We start from the raw sequence: 18549 nt of genomic DNA, 5'->3' as shown, positions 1-18549 counted from the left end.
TAGCCGGAATATGTACAGTATAGGGCTGAAGTGGTTAGTGTACTGTATGTAGTGTATGTTTTGAAATAATAATCAAAATCTACAAAATGACTTTATATAATTGTAGTGGAGTAAAAGTACTATATTTGCCTCTGAGATGTAGTGGCATAGAAGTAAATGGAACTGAAAATTGGAAATAATCCATTAAAGTAAAAATACCTCAAAATTGTATTTAAGTACAGTACTTAAATGTATTTAGTTTACTTTACACCACTATTAAATTGTTACATTTGACGTGTGTGTGTGTGTGTGTGTGTGTGTGTGTGTGTGTGTGTGTGTGTGTGTGTGTGTGTGTGTGTGTGTGTGTGTGTGTGTGTGTGTGTGTGTGTGTGTGTGTGTGTGTGTGTGTGTGTGTGTGTGTGTGTGTGTGTGTTGAAAAGCTGTCTATACTTGAGGGTGACTGCTGTCCAGGGGAAATGTGTTTGACTGGATTACGCAGCAAGCCAGCAACAGACGGACAAGTGGAGAAGGCTGGCTTTATAATAGTCTGTCTGACGTTGATTGACAGGTGGCTGAGGAGCCTCCGTTACAGCAGAAATGATGGGGGACGGGAGACAAGCGTAGCGGCTGCTTTCTCCTCTCTTTGAACTGTCACACCTTATATTCAACACTGTATACGTCGGCTGGTATTCATCCAGTCTTCCTTTGTTATATTCCTTTAGTGACATAACTTCCCTGAAGATGTTTATTTAAAATACCTGCCAAAGACTACGGAAATATAGATAAAGAGCAAACAATGTGAACCAATTTAATTTACTGCTGTTATCAGGCTGCCATGGTGTTCTGGAATTGTCAACTCAACCTTTAATTGGACAGAGGGTTGGAGCGTTTGTTCACTGTTGGGACAGTTCATATCGAACCTAGACAGAATCATTCCACTGTTCTCTCCCCTCTGCAAAATACCAACCAAATAGCTGTTGCTATTATTGACTGAAACTAGATGTGGCATTCTGATAGCGGTGGTTGCAGATGAATTGATGTCATATACAGCAGTGGTTTTCAACCTGTGGGTCGGGGTCCCTACATGATTTATTTTGGGGGGGGTGGGGTGTGGGGGGGGGTCCCCTGATGAGAGTACAGTAATACCTTAAAGAAATAAGAAGACATTTAATGAAAAAAAGACCATTACTGCATCAAACGTAATCAACAAACTACACTATAAAAAACTGGTCAAACATTGTGTCCAAATTGTCAAATAATTTAAGATCTACAAGCTCACAATGCCTCGCTTTGCTTGTAGATCTGCTATTTTCACAATATTTTTCTGTGGGTAATGAGTCAAACTAGATATAATGCCTCAACGCCAAGTGCTTATCTGGGTGGGGGGTCCCCACTTCAAATATGATTATTTTGGGGGGTCGCGGCCTGAAAAGGTTGAGAACCACTGACATACAGGGTAGATGGGATGGATGTGATGGACCACATTATACTTTATATTATGCTACGTTATCAATGTAGAATGGATTCGGCGATGAATGAGACGACCACTTGTTACCACACTGTGTTTTTAAAGTGTGTTTTCAGTAAAGGAGAATGCAATAATGTTCTTGTGTTTACAATGTCAGTGTTAACAAGCATTACATTCTAATAAAAGCAATTATAGTACATACAGTACTAATTATAGAATGTTCAAGAGTTACAGTAGGTGTTACATAGTGTCAAATCATGCAGAATAAAATGCCTTCAAGCCCAAATTAAGCAAACAAAAACAGTAGGATGACAGTGTTTCAGCAGAGCATTACATAAAATTACAGATTGGGCATTTGAATAAATGCTAATGAATTTGAGCGAGTAGAGGCAAAAGGAGTGGTGTGTTGTCATTTAAGGTAGATCAGCTTTAAACTCAGAAATCTGTGTCACCAATAGAGCGTGGCAGCAGGGGTAGAGCAGCCATACCTGGTTCGATCCCCGGCTCTCCTTGGCTTTGTGACAAAGTGTCCTTGAGCAAGACATTGAACCCATAACTGCTGCTGAACCGATAAGCAGGTTGGTACCTTGCAGGATTGATGATTGCCTCGGCTGTCATGTTGTGGATGTGTGTGACTTGGTGAATGTAAAGTACTGTACATTGTAGTGTATTTATCCAAGTGCTTTGGATAAAAGGGGCTATAGAAATACAGACCATTTTGTTGCCTACTTAGAGCAAGCATCTTTATGTTACTTGCTCATGTGAAACAAGATGCACATTTGTTTGTTTGCTTTTGCTCTGGGGTTCTTGTTGAATCCCTCCACATATCCTCATAGTCTCTTAGCTAAAACAAAAGAAAATCACTCTTAATAAACCAAAGGATTTAGGTATTTACAGTTTCTGAATGCAATTGCAAAAAATGCAAAAATTACACACGTGTACAATGTGAAGCATTCTCGAGGTTTTGGCTGTACTACTATGTTGCTGTGCCCACTGTTTTTGTGCAGAATGCCCTCTGGGGTTGGTGTGGGTGGCACAGTGGCATGGCGGGAATGTGTTTGGCACATGGCTCGGATGACTGCAGAGGGCCACCCGCCCACGCTTAGAGTCTGTCTGAGGGCAAGGAAAGACCTCTATCTGATTCCTTTCTTCCCTCAGTAGTCACAGTGTCATCACCACACTGCCTCTTTTTGGTGCATGTCCCTCTGACAGCCTATCTTTCTCACTCTTCCCCCTTAACAGTGCATGCTCTAATGCCTTCATTGTTCGACTCACTCTCCTCCGTTTCCGTATGTATTTTTTTGCACATTCTCTGCTCTCAGCCCTCCTTCCCCCTCCGTCTGCATTCCCCTCTGTATGCTGGAGTCCCTGCTAGCGCCTCCTAGAGTCAGCCGGAGCTTGTTGCGGTGCCCTGGGGTGATGCTGCGCCCCACTTTCTCTGTGCCCTCCCCAGGCTAGCTCCCCAGCCTGCAGGCCCCATTGAGCTCCAATTACATGTTAATAATTATTTGACCTTTCAGGGTCAGGAATGCGCGATACCATTGGATGATTTGATCATAACAACGGCTTTGGTATATTAGTTTATTTTCAACAGCAAGAACAAAGGGGGCTGCGTTGTTGCAGGATGTTATATTAAGATTTTGCTTGTCTTGGCAGTTTTTGCTCAACAGTGCTGATGGGTGCTGTTTGAACGTTTGACCCAGATTATTACCTCCCATTTGACCTGTTCGTGTTTTCAAACAATGCTCTATTTGTCAGCCAACGAACCCTTTCGATGATGTCTTGCTCAATAGAGCCAAGAGAGACTTCCTGCTGAGCCTCGCCTGTGACTCAGGAGAGCGGGCCGGTGACATCATTGAATGGCGGCGGGTCGGCCCTGGGTGGGTGGGCAAACAAGGGAATGGAAATTGGAAATCGTATGATGGTGGGGAGATGTTTTTTCCTGTTTCCTGGGTTGGCAAGCAAATGAACGTTTAAATGCTTTAATGATGGAACAAACCATTAGAACCCCATGAATAATTCAAGTTGCCACTCTATGTGCGTGTGCGTGTGCGTGTGCGTGTGCGTGTGCGTGTGCGTGTGCGTGTGTGTGTATGTGTGTATGTGTGTATGTGTGTGTGTCTCTACGGCCCTGTGTGTAGATCCTGGGAATTAAACTATGGATGAGAGGGGAGCGCTGAACTGTGCCTATACCAGTGATCTGGTGCAGAACAAATCAGATCACTGCACAAAATGCAGTCTTGTGCAGATTAAGCCAGAGTTATACTTAGTTGTGCGTAGGTCTAGTGCACCAAAAATAGCGGATTAACAAGCACACACACGTTGCAGCATGACGCGTTGTGAGCTTGTACATTTAGCTATGTGCGGTGCACGACACCGGCGCGTAACTAAGTATAAATCATGCTTTAGAGACAGTGTTGTAGTTTTTGGAACCGTCTATCTTTAAATAGCTGAGGAAGATAATCAGGTTTTGTGCACATACTGAATCCAGGGAGGCAGGCAGTAAAAGTCAACAGTGTTTATAGAACTCTGACGGGTGATTTCACAAAGAATGGATTACGGCCACTGATAGCACCATGAATATTGCAAATCACTTGCACCCACTATCTGCCCCCCCCCCCACTGTCAAGGTCTGATTCATCTATGGTATTATGCTAAGCATATCACAGTGCAAACACACCCATGAAGTTTTGCCACTGAGTGCAATTCACCCATGTTTTGCATAAGTAGTATAAATCAGCAAGGAGTTTCTGAAGCTGGTGCCGAGGCATTATATGTAGGCCTAGAAAAAGCCTGAAAATAAACAATGCCACTGACTAGTGACTGACTAGTAATCAAAATTGATTAAAAAAAAAATTATAGTCAATGGACTGGCCCATTAACAATTAGAACTTTTTCCCCCACATAATACTTTACAGCTCCTTTACCATGCACCAAGATGCTATTTGCTTGGTAGTGCAGTTAGTGGTGCATTTCACCCTTTGCAGGTGCTTTAGGTTTACTGTAGCTGCCGCAAAAAGCCACATAATCCTTTTTGTGAATTTGCCCCTGAGAGTGTAAAAATGGACCGAAATGGATGGCTGGCAGGCTGTAGGGTTGCTATTAAGTGACTTGGACCTCCTGGGAAAAAGGGCATCATGCTATTGCAGTCATAAAAACAATAAGGGATTTAGGTTCGGAGACAGGCTCAATACATTGGCCCTTGCTTCTGTTGCCCTCCGAGGGGTGCTTGTTCTGCACAGGCCCGCAGATAAGTGGAAAGGTGTGCATGCATGTGAAATCTTTGGTTCATTGGCCCTCGTTTATCAAGCTTGCGCAAACCAAAAAACGGGCGTATGCCAAGATCACTGTCACTTTTGGGATTTATCAATCTATCGTGTCATTTTCTCTTGAGCGTACGGCACCCTCAATTCTCACGTCTGGTCTGAGGACGTGTAGGCTTTGGCTGCACCCGTTTGTTCCATCGTAGACATCAGCAGCATTGTCTAACAATTTGACAGGCATCACATGCATGTATCCACTCCAAAATGTATATCTAACACACTAATAAATAATCCCTGTGAAAATATAACATTTTATAAAGGCATACATGGACATGCACGCCTATTTTATTTCCAAGTGACAATGACAAGCAATTAAAATCAAGCGATGGAAACAATCTAACATATAGCCTATTTGCAATGTTATAAGTTAAGTGCTTAATCATTCACCCATTTAAAGTGCTTTAACAGTCATTCAGATAAGATTGCAGATCTGACATACGTGTTCCATTCATGATGATGTGTTTGGTGGGATGTCATTCAAGTAGGCTACTAATTTGACAAAGATTGTACCGTCACGAAATACATGGTAATCCCACAAGCAAAGACTGCGGTTTCCACAGTGTGCCAAAATCCCCACACAGTTGGGCTTGCTGTGTGTGTGTGTGTGTGTGTGTGCGTGTGGGCGTGTGGGCGTGGGCGTGTTATTTAAGTGACGGTCGGTTTCAGCCGTCAGATTTAAGAAGCCTCAGACGATTTGTACGCTGGGATTGGCTTTATACGATTGCTTGATAAATCACACTTGGACGTGATTCCTGGGCTCGAATTGAAGCTGGTTTCTACGTTGCATTGATAAATGAAGGCTATTGTGTCCAAACACACACTCACACATACAGTACTTGGTTGCATACACGTGCTGTACACTACAGTAGATTGACCTGCTTGGACGTGCAAGCACAGGGGCGTGATCATCCATACAGTAACCTCTCACACTTTTCCCTGACATCCTTTGTTGCCTTTATTTGAGTGTCACATATTCCCAGAAGAGCTGCTGTGCTGTCTCTATTGTCTACTGTTCCTGATCGATAACCACCTATCCTGTGTGGCGTTTCATGCAGTACGAGTGTGTATATGTTTGTGGACCAGAGAGAGAAATTGAGTCTGCAAAAACATGCACTCGCTGCTTTATCGGTGTGTTTGTGTGTCCGTGTTCGTGTATGTGTGCATGTGTGTGAAAAGAGAATAACGTGTAGAGAATATTGATGTCTGCATGCATCAATACAGCATAAGTCCTTCTTTTTGGCACACAATGAAAGTATTTTTCCTAACTCCAATAAGCGTGTGCCTTGCATTATGATGTGTTGTATACACACTTGTGACAAGTCTGTAAACAAGTGTGTTTTGTGAACTGTGTGCGTGTGCGTGTGTGTGTGTGTGTGTGTGTGTGTGTGTGTGTGTGTGTGTGTGTGTGTGTGTGTGTGACTGTGTGTCACACACACACAAGGAGTGGTTTGTTTAAGCTAATGACCAGAGTGAGGCTGGCCTGTCAACTGGAACTTTTTACTTGAAACCCCACACTCCCCTCATGTCGATATGTTCCTCTGTGCGGACTTTACTTTCCCTGTGGACCTGCCATGTGGATGTTTTTGTACCTTTAAAGTTTCTGTCTGTGTGTTGTTTTTTTGGCACCATATGTCTAATCATGCATACATCTGCCGCTATGTGGCCCTACCAATGTGTTACCACCTGGTCTTATAATATGTGTACAGTACAGTATGTAGATATCTTGATCTTTTTATGCTTATTCCCTGCCTAGAACGACTAAAACGACTTCTGTCCTTTAAGCCCTGTCTGCCAAGAACAACTAAAACTACTTTTTTTCTTCTTTTTTTTTTCTTCTTTTTTTTTAACCCAAAGACCAAGGAGATATGATTTTTTGAAGATCTAGACTCCCATCCACTTCCTTGTTAGCTTAAAACTTAAACATTTTGTATCTCGGCTCCTGAGTACTTTTTTTTTTCAATGAAAAATCTCTGGCAGTGGGCAAACGCAAAAAAAAAAAAGTTCTGGCAGTGAATGAGTTAAAGGTAGGGTAAGTGCTTTTCTTTGGTTAAAATAAGTGTTAAATAGCTATATATTCTGATTCTATTCTTCGTTCAGTCACAGTCTCCATGTCTCTCCAGCTCTTTATTAAACAGAAAAGGCATTTTTAGGTCGGGATATCAATTGTATCCAATCAGGAAAGAGAACTCACTCAGGATACAGATTAAACAAGTGAAATTTCAAGTGATGAAAATTTGCAGACAAAATTGGAACTGGAACACTATAAAATTAAGTTGATAAATGGGCACTCTCTTCTGATTGGCTGAAATTTTGTTACCTACCTAAACATTTATTTTCTGTTTATTAAAGAGCAGGAGAGACAGGGAGACCCCCTGTTACTGAACAAACACTCTATAGCAATGATTACTATCACAATATAGAGCTTTAACCTTTTTTGTTTTAACCAAAAAACATAACTTACCCTACCTTTAATGTTGGATTTCCTGCCCCCCCCCCCCCCTTAATGGAAAAACAACACAAATTGGAGGTAATAATCTGGGTCAAACGTTCAAACGGCACTTCTTTTACACCTGAAAACCAGTGATGTGACAATAAAGTTGAGTCTGAGCAGAGTCGCTGGAATAACTTGCTATACAAAGATGTTCCTCTGCAAGCATCTAACTTAAGCCTGTCTCTTTCAATAGACATTGTGTTTTTTATTTACACATATAAACATGCATACATGCACTGTAGCAGTGACCAGCAAAGATTGCTGTTCAACGTGCCACTGTTATTGGCGGCACTGGCAGTTCACCATTATCTAATATGACAACTTCTTAAAAGTGAGTTAAGTATTGCTAGCTTCATCACAATAGCATAGACACAGTTTGACAAAACTTTCAAGGCCTTTCACCCAAAGCATCTAAGGAATATATAGGCCTACTTTATATCATGAAATGTATTATGCAAGATTAAAGTAACCTACAGTACTGTGCCAGCACACACCAGGAGTGTTCAACTCAACTGTTTAGCTTAATTAATAAAGTTGTATGACATATTGTAGCGAACAATGCGTTTTGCAACGTGGCTTCTGAACACTCCGGGTGTGTGCTGGGTTACTTTGATCTTGGATATTGTATTGTTACTACCCTGGATGAGTAGCACGGCTGTGAGCACCCATAGATTCTCATATAATATACATACACTGTACATGCTTTCATCTCAATGCAGAAATGTGCATAGAACATGAGACAAGACTGGGGCTATGTCGCTGGCATCCTTCTGGCCATATCACACAGCCTCAGACCTCCTGGATGGCCACATGTCATTCCTGTGAGTGAGAGAGACAGAGGGAGGGAGAGAGGGGGAGAGGAGGAGAGAGAGAGAGAGAACGAACGGAGTTGCCTCAAAGAGATTTCTGCTGTGGACCCTGAGGCGATGTGGTACAGTAGCTTACTTCTCTGTCGCATAACTGCACCGGCGTGGCTTCCACCCCCCATACAGTACATGAATTAATCAATGATGCAGCTCCTCAAAGAACCCGCTGACTGATTAGGGAGCTATGCATCTCTGTTTGACAATCAAAACAAAAATCACTTGAAACACATGAACCCTAGCATTCCTATTCTGGGGGGGAACATTCGGTGAAAATAGCAGGCTCACAATGCAACGCAACATGACGCATTGTGAGAAATTGCATCTCTGTGTATGGTGTGTCTGTCTGTCCCGGGCATAACCCAGGCTCAGTCTATAACCGAACTACTTCAAACTTGGCATGTGTGTCCCAGATGACCCGGGGGTGTGCAGTGCCGAGGGGGAAATCCGATCGGACCAACGGTTTTCCTATAATTGAAAAACCACGAATATCTGTCCAGTGATGATGACCTGAGCTGTACCCCCTCCGTCCACCCTGACTGTGTGTGTATGTATATGTATGTGTGCATGCGTGTTGAGTGTAAGGAGAGGTTGACTGGGTTTATGTATTGAATTTTGGTACAACTAACATGCAGCTGAAACTCAAGTTCAGATTTCTGGGCTGCTATTCTGTTTGTGGCTGCACACAAACACAGTTGTATAAAACACACATACACATACACACTACCACAGTTGTCTATGTTCTAATCTACTGGCTGGGGGTCTGTGGAGAGATTTGGTATAGGAGGCTCTGCAGGAAGCTAGCCATCTAGAAGAGAGTCTGTGTGTCTTCTTTGTGTCTGTGTGTCCGGAGCTAATCTCACAAACCGCTCGACTGATGAGCTCAAAATGGCTTTGCATACATACTACCAGTAGGCCAGAGAAGTGGGTTACTTTTTGAAATACTAGAATCTCTCTCTGTGTGTGTGTGGGTGGGGGGTTGTAGGCATCGGCTTCCCTGATTGGCCAACCCGACCCATTGGCCCCATTGGTTGACTTTGCTGCTGCACCAATATGAGTGGTACGTGTACAATGGCAGTTCATGTGTGTATGTTCATGTACAGTATTTCATCAACACGTTTCTGTTACCTCCATATTTAATTGATCGGTTGTATGGTAGTATGTACCGCACTGGGTACTCTGAGAACGGGTACAACAAGTACGTAAAGGGTATCGCATAAACGGGTGGGGCATGCATTCACAACTTGCATCATTCCCGACCTGCATCGTTCCGGCGGGTACCACACTGGGTACTCTAACAACGGGTACCGCACTGGGTACTCTAACAACGGGTACCGCACTGGGTACTCTAACAACGGGTACCGCACTGGGTACTCTAACAACGGGTACCACACTGGGTACTCTAACAACGGGTACCGCACTGGGTACTCTAACAACGGGTACCGCACTGGGTACTCTAACAACGGGTACCGCACTGGGTACTCTAACAACAGGTACAGCGAGGACTCTGACAACGGGTACCACGGGTATTGGATAACTGGGTGGGGCATGCATTCCCAACTTGCATCATTCACAATTTACATGGTTCCTGACCTGCGTAGTCTAGTTCTTACTAATAAATATATGTTTATGCTGTGTAGATCATAAACAAAAGGCTTGCATACTGACTGACGAACGTTGAGGCTCTTTGGATGCAAAAATTGTCAGTGCTGATGATGGTCTGAGGACCGAAACGTCTCTCTCTTTTAACATCGTGTCACTTTTTTGATTAAAATATTATATTTTTGCATCCAAACAGCCTCAATGTTCCTCGTCTGTGCGATTTTTCTCTGTTGTCTTTATTGACTTTAATGCTGGCCTCTCGTATGTCTTTAGTCTTAGTAAGCCTTGAGTTTAGAGCACAAACTTTTCTATCTTATATGCTAATGACACTGTGAAAGCATGGCTCTACTGTCTATGTTCATGGCCAAATGAGATGGTTTCCATCTCTGTTTGTTTTTGTGATTCAGATAAGTGCTTCCAGAGGGTGTGTTGAGATCATCCCCCTATATAGGAAACAGGAAGTGGTCTGTCCTGCACTCAGCATCCCATTAGACCATTCCTATTGATTATCGCTAGCTTTGTCATCAAGCTAAATGGCTGTTATTGAGCTGCTACTGTAGATTGAGACACACACACACACACACACACACACACACACACACACACACACACACACACACACACACACACAGACACAGACACAGACACACACACACACTATTAAGATGTAAACACACCAAACTTGTTCAAAACTAATCCATGAACCAAATCCGCCTAAAATTGGTCTTTACAGATACAGCAGATGGATGTTGCTAAAGGGATCTATTTCAGGCATGCAGCTCTGCACCACCACATCTTAAAGAAATCAAACTAGTGTTACTGGAGAGACAGGTAGACCCCTGTTACTTTACCCACTGTTTCTCCCTCTATCTGCAGCAACTTACTTTACATTTCACATCCTGCATACAGAACACTATGAAACGCCCACACACATAAAGCGCAGTTCAGCTACTGTTGTAATTGGGTGTATGCATGCGATTTTGCATATGCATGCGATTTTGCGTATGCATGCGAGTGTGTGTGTGTGCGAGTGTGTGTGTGTGTGTGTGTGTGTGTGTGTGTGTGTGTGTGTGTCTTCACGGGCAGATGAAATGTCTCCAGCTACTGTCCTGGGCTGGCATCAGCAGCCTGGTAAGGCAAAAGCTTATTGTTGGCAGCACCCACAATGTGTCCATGATACCATTACAGCACTGGTGGTGTTCTATTTTTGTCCCTACTTTGCTGTGTAATGGTAGCAGTGGAAGTAATGGATGGATAAGCGTGCGTGTGTGCGAATGCATGTGTGTATGCATGTTTTTTGTGTTTGGTTGCACTGCATGTGTACACAGTGTGTGTGTGTGTGTGTGGGTGGGTGGGGTGCACACGCCATATTATTTGCAGCATTTTGAAGCTTTCTAGTGAAGCTGCCTATATGATCTGATGATGGATGACCTGAGATGTACCCCCTCTATCCACCCTGACTGTACGGTATGTGTGCGTGTGTGCGTGCGTGCGTGCATGAGTGTTGTGTGTAAGGGGAGGTTGACTGGGTACTGTTTATGTATTGTACTGTATTGGTTCAAGTACAGCAATACTCAGTAGTTGCAGAAAGTAGGCTCAGATTTCTGGGCTGCTATTCTGTTTGTGGTTGCACACAAACACACTTATATAAAGCACCCACACACATGCAGTGATTGGAAAAAGTACTCAATTTGTTTACTTAAGTAAAAGTATAAATAATGCAATGTAGAAATACTATGTTACAAGTAAAAGTCCGGAATTCAAAATGTACTTGAGTAAAATTACAAAAGTATTGGCACCAAAATGTACTTAAAGTATCAAAAGTAAAAGTACTCATTATGCAGAATGTCCCATTTCATGTTTTCAAATGTATAAACATCTTTTGAAAATAGCAGATCTACAAGCTCACAATGCATCACATGGTGACGCATTGTGAGCTTGTCGATCAGCTGGCCGAAATGTTTATAGGGCTGAAGTGGTATGTATGTTTTGTAATAATAATCTAAATCTACAAAGTAACTAGTAACTAAAGTTCTCAAATAATTGTAGTGGAGTAAAAGTACAATATTTGCCTCTGAAATGTAGTGGAGTAGAAGTAAAAGTACTGAAAACTGGAAATACTCTAGTAAAGTAAAAATACCTCAACATTTTACTTAAGTACAGTAAATGTACTTTGTTATTTTACACTACTGCACACATGACGCATGGTGTCTATCTTCTACTGGCTGGGGGTTAGCTGGAATTTCTCTGCGTCTCCTAAGGTTTCAGAAATGTGCGTGCGTGCGTACGGACGTGCGCGCAGTGTCCACATCTGTGTGCGTGCACGTGTGTGTACCTTTTGCACACACAACTCTTAAAGGAGCGTGGTGTGCTGGGCCCAAAGCAAACTGCTTCCTCTGTGTTTCAATTACCTCAGCAGGCTGAGCTGCAGGGCCGACAACAAGGCTGGCGGACGGCACGCTCTGTTTCACACAGGTTCCCACGCTGACGGACCAACAGCCCTATCTATCCTGAATGGAAACTCACACCTTTCTCCTTCCCTTGTGCGCTTACACAGCTAAAACTGGACTCGTACGGGTCCATTTATGCTCTCTCTGAGTCAAATGAACACTCTGGGTTTTAGCTGCGTAGAGTCTTTGACCCGTGTCACCCAGAAGTGATACGCAATCTCTCTTCTCCTGTCGGAACTCATCTGCGGCCCCTCTATTCTGTACACAGGAAATTGCCCTCCAATTCTTTTTCAATTGCCGACATAGCCTCTCTCTCTCCAGTCGTGACATGTTAATTGTGCAGGTCGGCTTGGAGCCAAGTGACGTCTTCTCCTGGTCTTTGCAGTGCATTGTTGTTTCTCAGTGGTTCGGAGTCAGTGTTCTCATTGTCCCCTTGTCTAGATTTAGATTTAGTCATTGTGTCAGCAGTGCTCGCTGTTTCTCTGAGAGCGCTTTAGCGGTGCTGTCATCACACTATTGGCCCTGTCGTCTCTGTAACAGCCCACTCATGCCGTTGATACCTATTTGTCTTATTTCTTCTCCCAGAGACTACTCTTACTTTGAATAGGCGAGTTGCATCTATTTCTGTGTTCTGATTGTTATGCGTTGCTTGTGAATTCACACTTATTCCGTTGTTGGCCTCGATGTATGTCTCTCCGAATAAGAACATCAGCAAGACACTTGCATTTGTCTGTTTCTCTCTCTTTAAGCTTCCGCTCTCATCATCTCTCCATGTCTGCTGTCCGCTATTCTAGATGTCTCTCCATTTCTGTGTTGTGACAGTGCTGGCAAATGATGGTGCACGGGAATAATGATATTTTGAGTGCTGGCTTCAGGCTGGTTGCTGGTGTGTAATTGCAGCACGAGGGCATTTTCGCACCCTGCGTCCAGCCTATCCCCAGATGTGCCACTGATAGAAATGTGTTGATTCCCTACAGTCCTCCTTGCTCTGTGTAATGTCTCACATTGTCTCGTGTGTACTGTATGAGTGCTATTCCATGTGATTGATTTCTTATTTGTCAAGGCTGTGTGGCGATATACAGTATGCTGTATTAAAAGGGACTGTGGACCACACTTCTCTGAAGGAATGCTAAAGCGGCAAATATTGATTCACATCACAGAAATCTGTGTGTTGCATTTTAATTTCAACGAATAGACAACACCTTTTGACATTTCTGTATATTTGTTTCTTTTGTAGCAACTTTGATTCATTTGAAGCGGAGAGCTGTGCAGCTGGTGCTTTTCTGACACTCTGAGCTGTGGGAGGCAGTGGTCAAATGTCAACTTCATTGTTGCTTTGGTGGGAAATTCAAGGCTTTTCGTAGTTGGCTGCGCTAACCTGTGTGTGTGTGTGTGTGTGTGTGTGTGTGTGTGTGTGTGTGTGTGTGTGTGTGTGTGTGTGTGTGTGTGTGTGTGTGTGTGTGTGTGTGTGTGTGTGTGTGTGTGTGTGTGTGTGTGTGTGTGTGTGTGTGTGTGTGTGTGTGTGTGTGTGTGTGTGTGTGTGTGTGTGTGTGTGTGTGTTGGTAGGGTGCGACTGGAGGCCTTCTCTGACAACAGCGGGAAGCTACAGCTCTCTCTGCAGGAGATCATAGAATGGCTGACTGCCAAGGACGAGGAGATGTCGGAACAGCTGCCCATAGGGGGCGACGTAGGAGCCGTCCAACACCAGAGGGAGTTTCACCAGGTATCGCTGTCCGAAGCATACAATTTAATGTTTTCCAACACTCATAAACATCATAATTGTTCTAATTGAATAGATCCAGGAAAAAGAAAATAACTGAGTTTTAGATTGCAGATTTCCAAAGTACTTTAGCTTTTCTTCTCTTTTCTTTTTTTTTGGTGCCATTTTGCAATATGGGGGGATGGCTATTTGGCATGGAAAAGTTTACATACCGTTATTATACCAGGTACATTGGTAACCGTGTTCTATTGACACAATGTACAGTATTTGTGTTTTGCTGTGAAATGTGTGGCCATCTAGTTTAGTAACCTTTTGTTCCCTGTTATTAAACGATCCAGTTGACCGCATTCTTATTCACATCAATAGCTTGGAGAAGTAGTGGCAGCCACAGGACCTGTTCTGTACAATTTCGGTTTCAAAAGATTAGAGACATCTGGGATAATAAGCTTTTTGATTAACGTACTGTTGTACGACAAGATGATTGATTGCAGTTTCACCCTGGTCTGTAGTATTTATTTAGTGGTGCATTTACTAAGGTGCATTTCAACACTTAAACACTATACTATGTGTATGCCAAGTGAGCGCTACACGCACACACACGCACACACATCACAATACCCTACTGAAAACAGAAGTAAATTATGTTGTTACTGAGCAATATGGAAAATAAGCAGTCTGACCTTATTTGTCAAAAGGTCAATGCATTCTCTCAACATTAATCAGTTACTGAGAGGTCTGTGGTCATGTGTCTTGCTCAAGGGTAATTCAGATCCATTTCCGTACCCAACCCCAATTTCCAAAAGCAGTAAACTGGTAAACCTCCGGCCACATGAACCCAAGTTTCTAAGTCAGAGGTTACAACTAAATTTGAGAGGAAATTTTACTTTGCTCAAAAACCCACACAATCTAATATGCTAACTTTGCTATGTTGCATCTCGCACGTACTCTAACCCAGTGGTTTTCAACCTGTGGGCCGGGTCCCCAGATGACAGTAAAGTGACAAATATATACCTATAAAAAAATACAGGAAAAATTCTAAAGAAAAAAAACATTACTGCATCAAAAGTAATCAACAAACTATACTATAAAAACTGGTCAAACATTGGCCAAATTGTCAAATAATTGCAAGGCAGTGTGAGCTTGTAGATCAGCTAATTCACAATATCACAATATTTATCTGTGGAACCGAGTCAACTCCTACAACTCCTACAATTCTAATTCAGGGTGGGGGGGTCCCCAGTTCAAATATGATTATTTTGGGGGGTCGCGGCCTGAAAAGGTACTGCTGTAACCTGTGAGAATATCTCAGTTCAGGATCGTGACCCTGATGAGAGACACTGATAAAGCCTCCAGGTTGTAACACGGAGGACTGAGCATTAGAGACCTCAGCCCCTACATTCCTATACAAGGATTTACCTACATTCGTTTAGCACGTGGTTCGATCACAGGCTGCTGCAGTTCAGCTATCCATCAAAATAATAGCTTTATTGCACTGTTTAATACTCTGGCTCTTATCTATGGGACAGATATATGGGGGAGAAAATGGCTGTCCTCTGCATTAACGCTGCCCTGGGTAGAGCGATACCAAAAGGCCCAGGGTGTCTTCAAGTCAGGGAGGTGGCTGCACTGGAATCCTTTTTCTTTTTAAAGATGTAGTGGTTGTGGTGGTGGGGGGCATTTCTTCATGCTGACCTGAAGCCGATTCTACATGTCTCCTAAATCCCAACAGTTTTCTGAAAAACGTATGTTTCTATATCAGTGGTGCTCAATCTTTTTCATGTCAAGGACCCCCAAAATTATATGTATTTGGCCGCGGACCCCCATCAAAATATCTTGTTCCAGGGACCCCCCAGAAGCAAAGATTTGAGTTAAAAATGTTCGCTTTAAAAATATATATATTCAAAGATTTGCACACATTTTCACGATTTTTCAAAATAGCAGATCTACAAGCTCGTAGCGCGGCACTCGGTGCCGCGCTATGAGCTTGTAGATCTGCTATTTTTGAATGGCCCAAAGTGTAAAATTATGCTTTTTAGCTCAAATCTAAAAATGACACAGTTCCAGGTCTTAATGGTTTAAAAAAAAAGTCCTCAGAGTGTAGAGAGAAAGGAAACCCAGGGCAGAGAGATGGGGGGGACATGCAAAACATGACGGTTGGATTTGAACTCGGGTTCCACAAGGAGTAAACCGGACCGGATGTATGAAGGATAGGCATAAATAAGCTATGAGCTTCTGCCTATGCCTTTTTGATCTAACAGAATGAAGTAGTGAATTACAGTGTGTTATGTTTTGTGATTATGTTGATGTGGATCGAAATAAACTAAACTAAACTAAACAAAAAAAAAACTAAAAAGCTTTTGCATTAATGCTGGCCTAGTGCTGCTGGAGGCTTTTTAGAGCCTCTTCATTTTTATCTAGGGATTGAGTGAGTTTAGTTAACTTTGTTAATTGATTTTACAGTCCTTTCATATCCCCCACCATAGCATGTACTGTATAGGAACCCCAACAGACATTTAACCCCCAGGGCCCCATCTTCCACCCGGCGCACGGCGGCTTTAAGGGGCAATTATTATATGTTATTTTCCAACCGATGCAATTTTCATGCACAGTGCCCACGTTGTATAAATACCAAATGATCTTACGTCAATTTAATGCCTGTGGGTGTGTTGAATCCGTGGCCTCCTGCCATCCTTTTATCTGTCTCTGCGCAATGGATAGCAATGACAGTTTAACAGTTTCAGACTCTGACATACAGTATTTGTCTCCTTTGATGTATATCACCTCCATTACATTTTAGTAATAACAACAAAAAACACTCAAAAACCAGAAGACTTACATTTGTGAGGTCTCAAAATGTCCCAGTCTATCGGTAGTGGAGGGCCCTTTGTTAAATTGACAAATCACATAGTATACCCCAAACCAAAAATGCATTGTTTGAATTCTTACTAGGCAAACCCATTATCCCCTTGTATTGAGAGAGGGCACCATGATGTGAAAAATAATGCCTTTTACATTAGCTATTTATTCACTACTTCAGCAGTATAAATCTTAACAGTAAAACCAATGTAAACTCACCATCTTTGCTTTTGTTAGTTTGCTGGTTAAAGTAGACCTAAACGTCCCATGCGAACAGAGGGCTCTAAACTATAAAGTTAAACCTTTGTTTGTCTTTCCTTGGTGTCTGCCAGCCCCCAGTGAGGTCTAGGACTCCGCTGGATTCAGATGGCTGCGTTGTCTCTCTTGAAGGCATGCAGTTTTTCCTTGTAGATCCTTGTCCTTCCTGCGGTCCAGCTGTCCGCCAGGTCAAGCATTGAATCCTCTCCCTCCAGTTCCCCGGGGGTTCAAGCACAAACACAGGGAATCCTCTCTCTGCCTATAAGTCCTCTGTTGCCTCCTCCACAACAAGTCGTTAAGCTGTATTTCCCCCTGATAAAATATCAGTAATTTAGTCAGTGGAGCCTAAAATGTAATGTTTCTCTCCTTTTACCCTTTTTAGCTTCAGTGTATTCCCTCCGCTACCTAAGCACGCCAGGCTTGTTATAAGACATCTTCTTTAATGTTGAGGTTTTCTCGACTTTGAAGCTACGCTTTTTGCTGTCAAACGTCCCGACGCTGTTGAAAAGCATTGAGCATTGAACTTTACATTGAAACTAACTCAATGCGTAGCGTAGCTGTCCTCCACTCCCTCTTTGATCCTGCATATTTGAATATTCTATCGTCTCAAACGACCCTCTTGATCAGTCAGCCTTGTCACGAGTTGCGTTTGCAATTTCAGCAGTTCTGTCTCTGCCCCATCAATCCATTGTTCGGTCTCCTCTATCCTGTTGTTGGTTTTGTTCACATATTTATTTATTTCAAGCTAACTGTTAACTCTCTCAATTCTCTCAATTCTTTTGGTATTGTAACAATATTTGTATTTCTGATTTTTTCTCCCTTTTTTCTCCATTTTTTCCCCCCCAATTTAGCAATTTAACACCCCCCACAGAGGGGTGTTGTCACTGTTATTATACCCTACTGGTTTACCTGCCAGTGACTAGCGCCACTGCTACTCGTCATCCCAATTCGACATCCCTGCAGACACCCCCGCCCCAGCCTGTAGGAGTCACTAGTATAGCTACAAAGATCGCTCTCCCCGCCTAGCTTCCCTCCTCAGAACACAACCAGTTGTGATCGTAGAAGCCCCGCCAAGTCTGATGCACCGCGATGGATTTGATCCCGTATACTCTGCATGGTAGATACTATCTACCATGCAGAGTCTACTAGATATCTACTAGATAGGTACTCCCCCCCCCCATTTTTACATTGTGGTATTGCTACTTTTACTTTAGTAAAAATTATTCCACCATTGGTGCTGTCATATGGGTTGCTGCCTACCCATATGTCTCCCAGGCCTAAAGTTTTAAATATACTGTTGACAAAATATCAAATTGGGAGTCAGCATGATAAATGGCAGAATCATCAAACAAAGGAATTGTGATTTGTTACGGCATAAATGCCCTCCCAATCCCTAGTGTGTGTACGGCTTGCTGAAATAAGAGTGAGAGCAACAAACAATCACACAGTTTGCATTCTTCCTCTGCAATGCCATCCCCCAACAAGTACTTTGGAGATTCCCTGTCACGGATTCTAGCAGATGTTGGGTTTTTCTCATTT

The 18549-nt window shown here is 42.9% G+C and overlaps 1 protein-coding gene across 2 annotated transcripts in view; it reads left to right on the top strand.

Moving 5' to 3' along the window:
• drp2 (dystrophin related protein 2) overlaps positions 1-18549 on the top strand; it is a 180886-nt gene that overhangs the window by 81890 nt on the left and 80447 nt on the right. For both annotated transcript variants that reach the window (XM_080415251.1, XM_080415250.1), the window contains one exon: positions 13743-13899. In XM_080415251.1, coding sequence (XP_080271377.1) covers positions 13743-13899 — 157 coding nt within the window. The remainder of the gene's footprint in view (positions 1-13742; positions 13900-18549) is intronic.

Source organism: Gymnoscopelus braueri (assembly GCF_963280865.1).
Source record: "Gymnoscopelus braueri genome assembly, chromosome: 20".
In the NCBI taxonomy this organism is placed as follows: domain Eukaryota; kingdom Metazoa; phylum Chordata; class Actinopteri; order Myctophiformes; family Myctophidae; genus Gymnoscopelus; species Gymnoscopelus braueri.
Note: the sequence above shows the minus strand (reverse complement) of the source record. Positions and strands in the feature narration are given on the sequence as shown.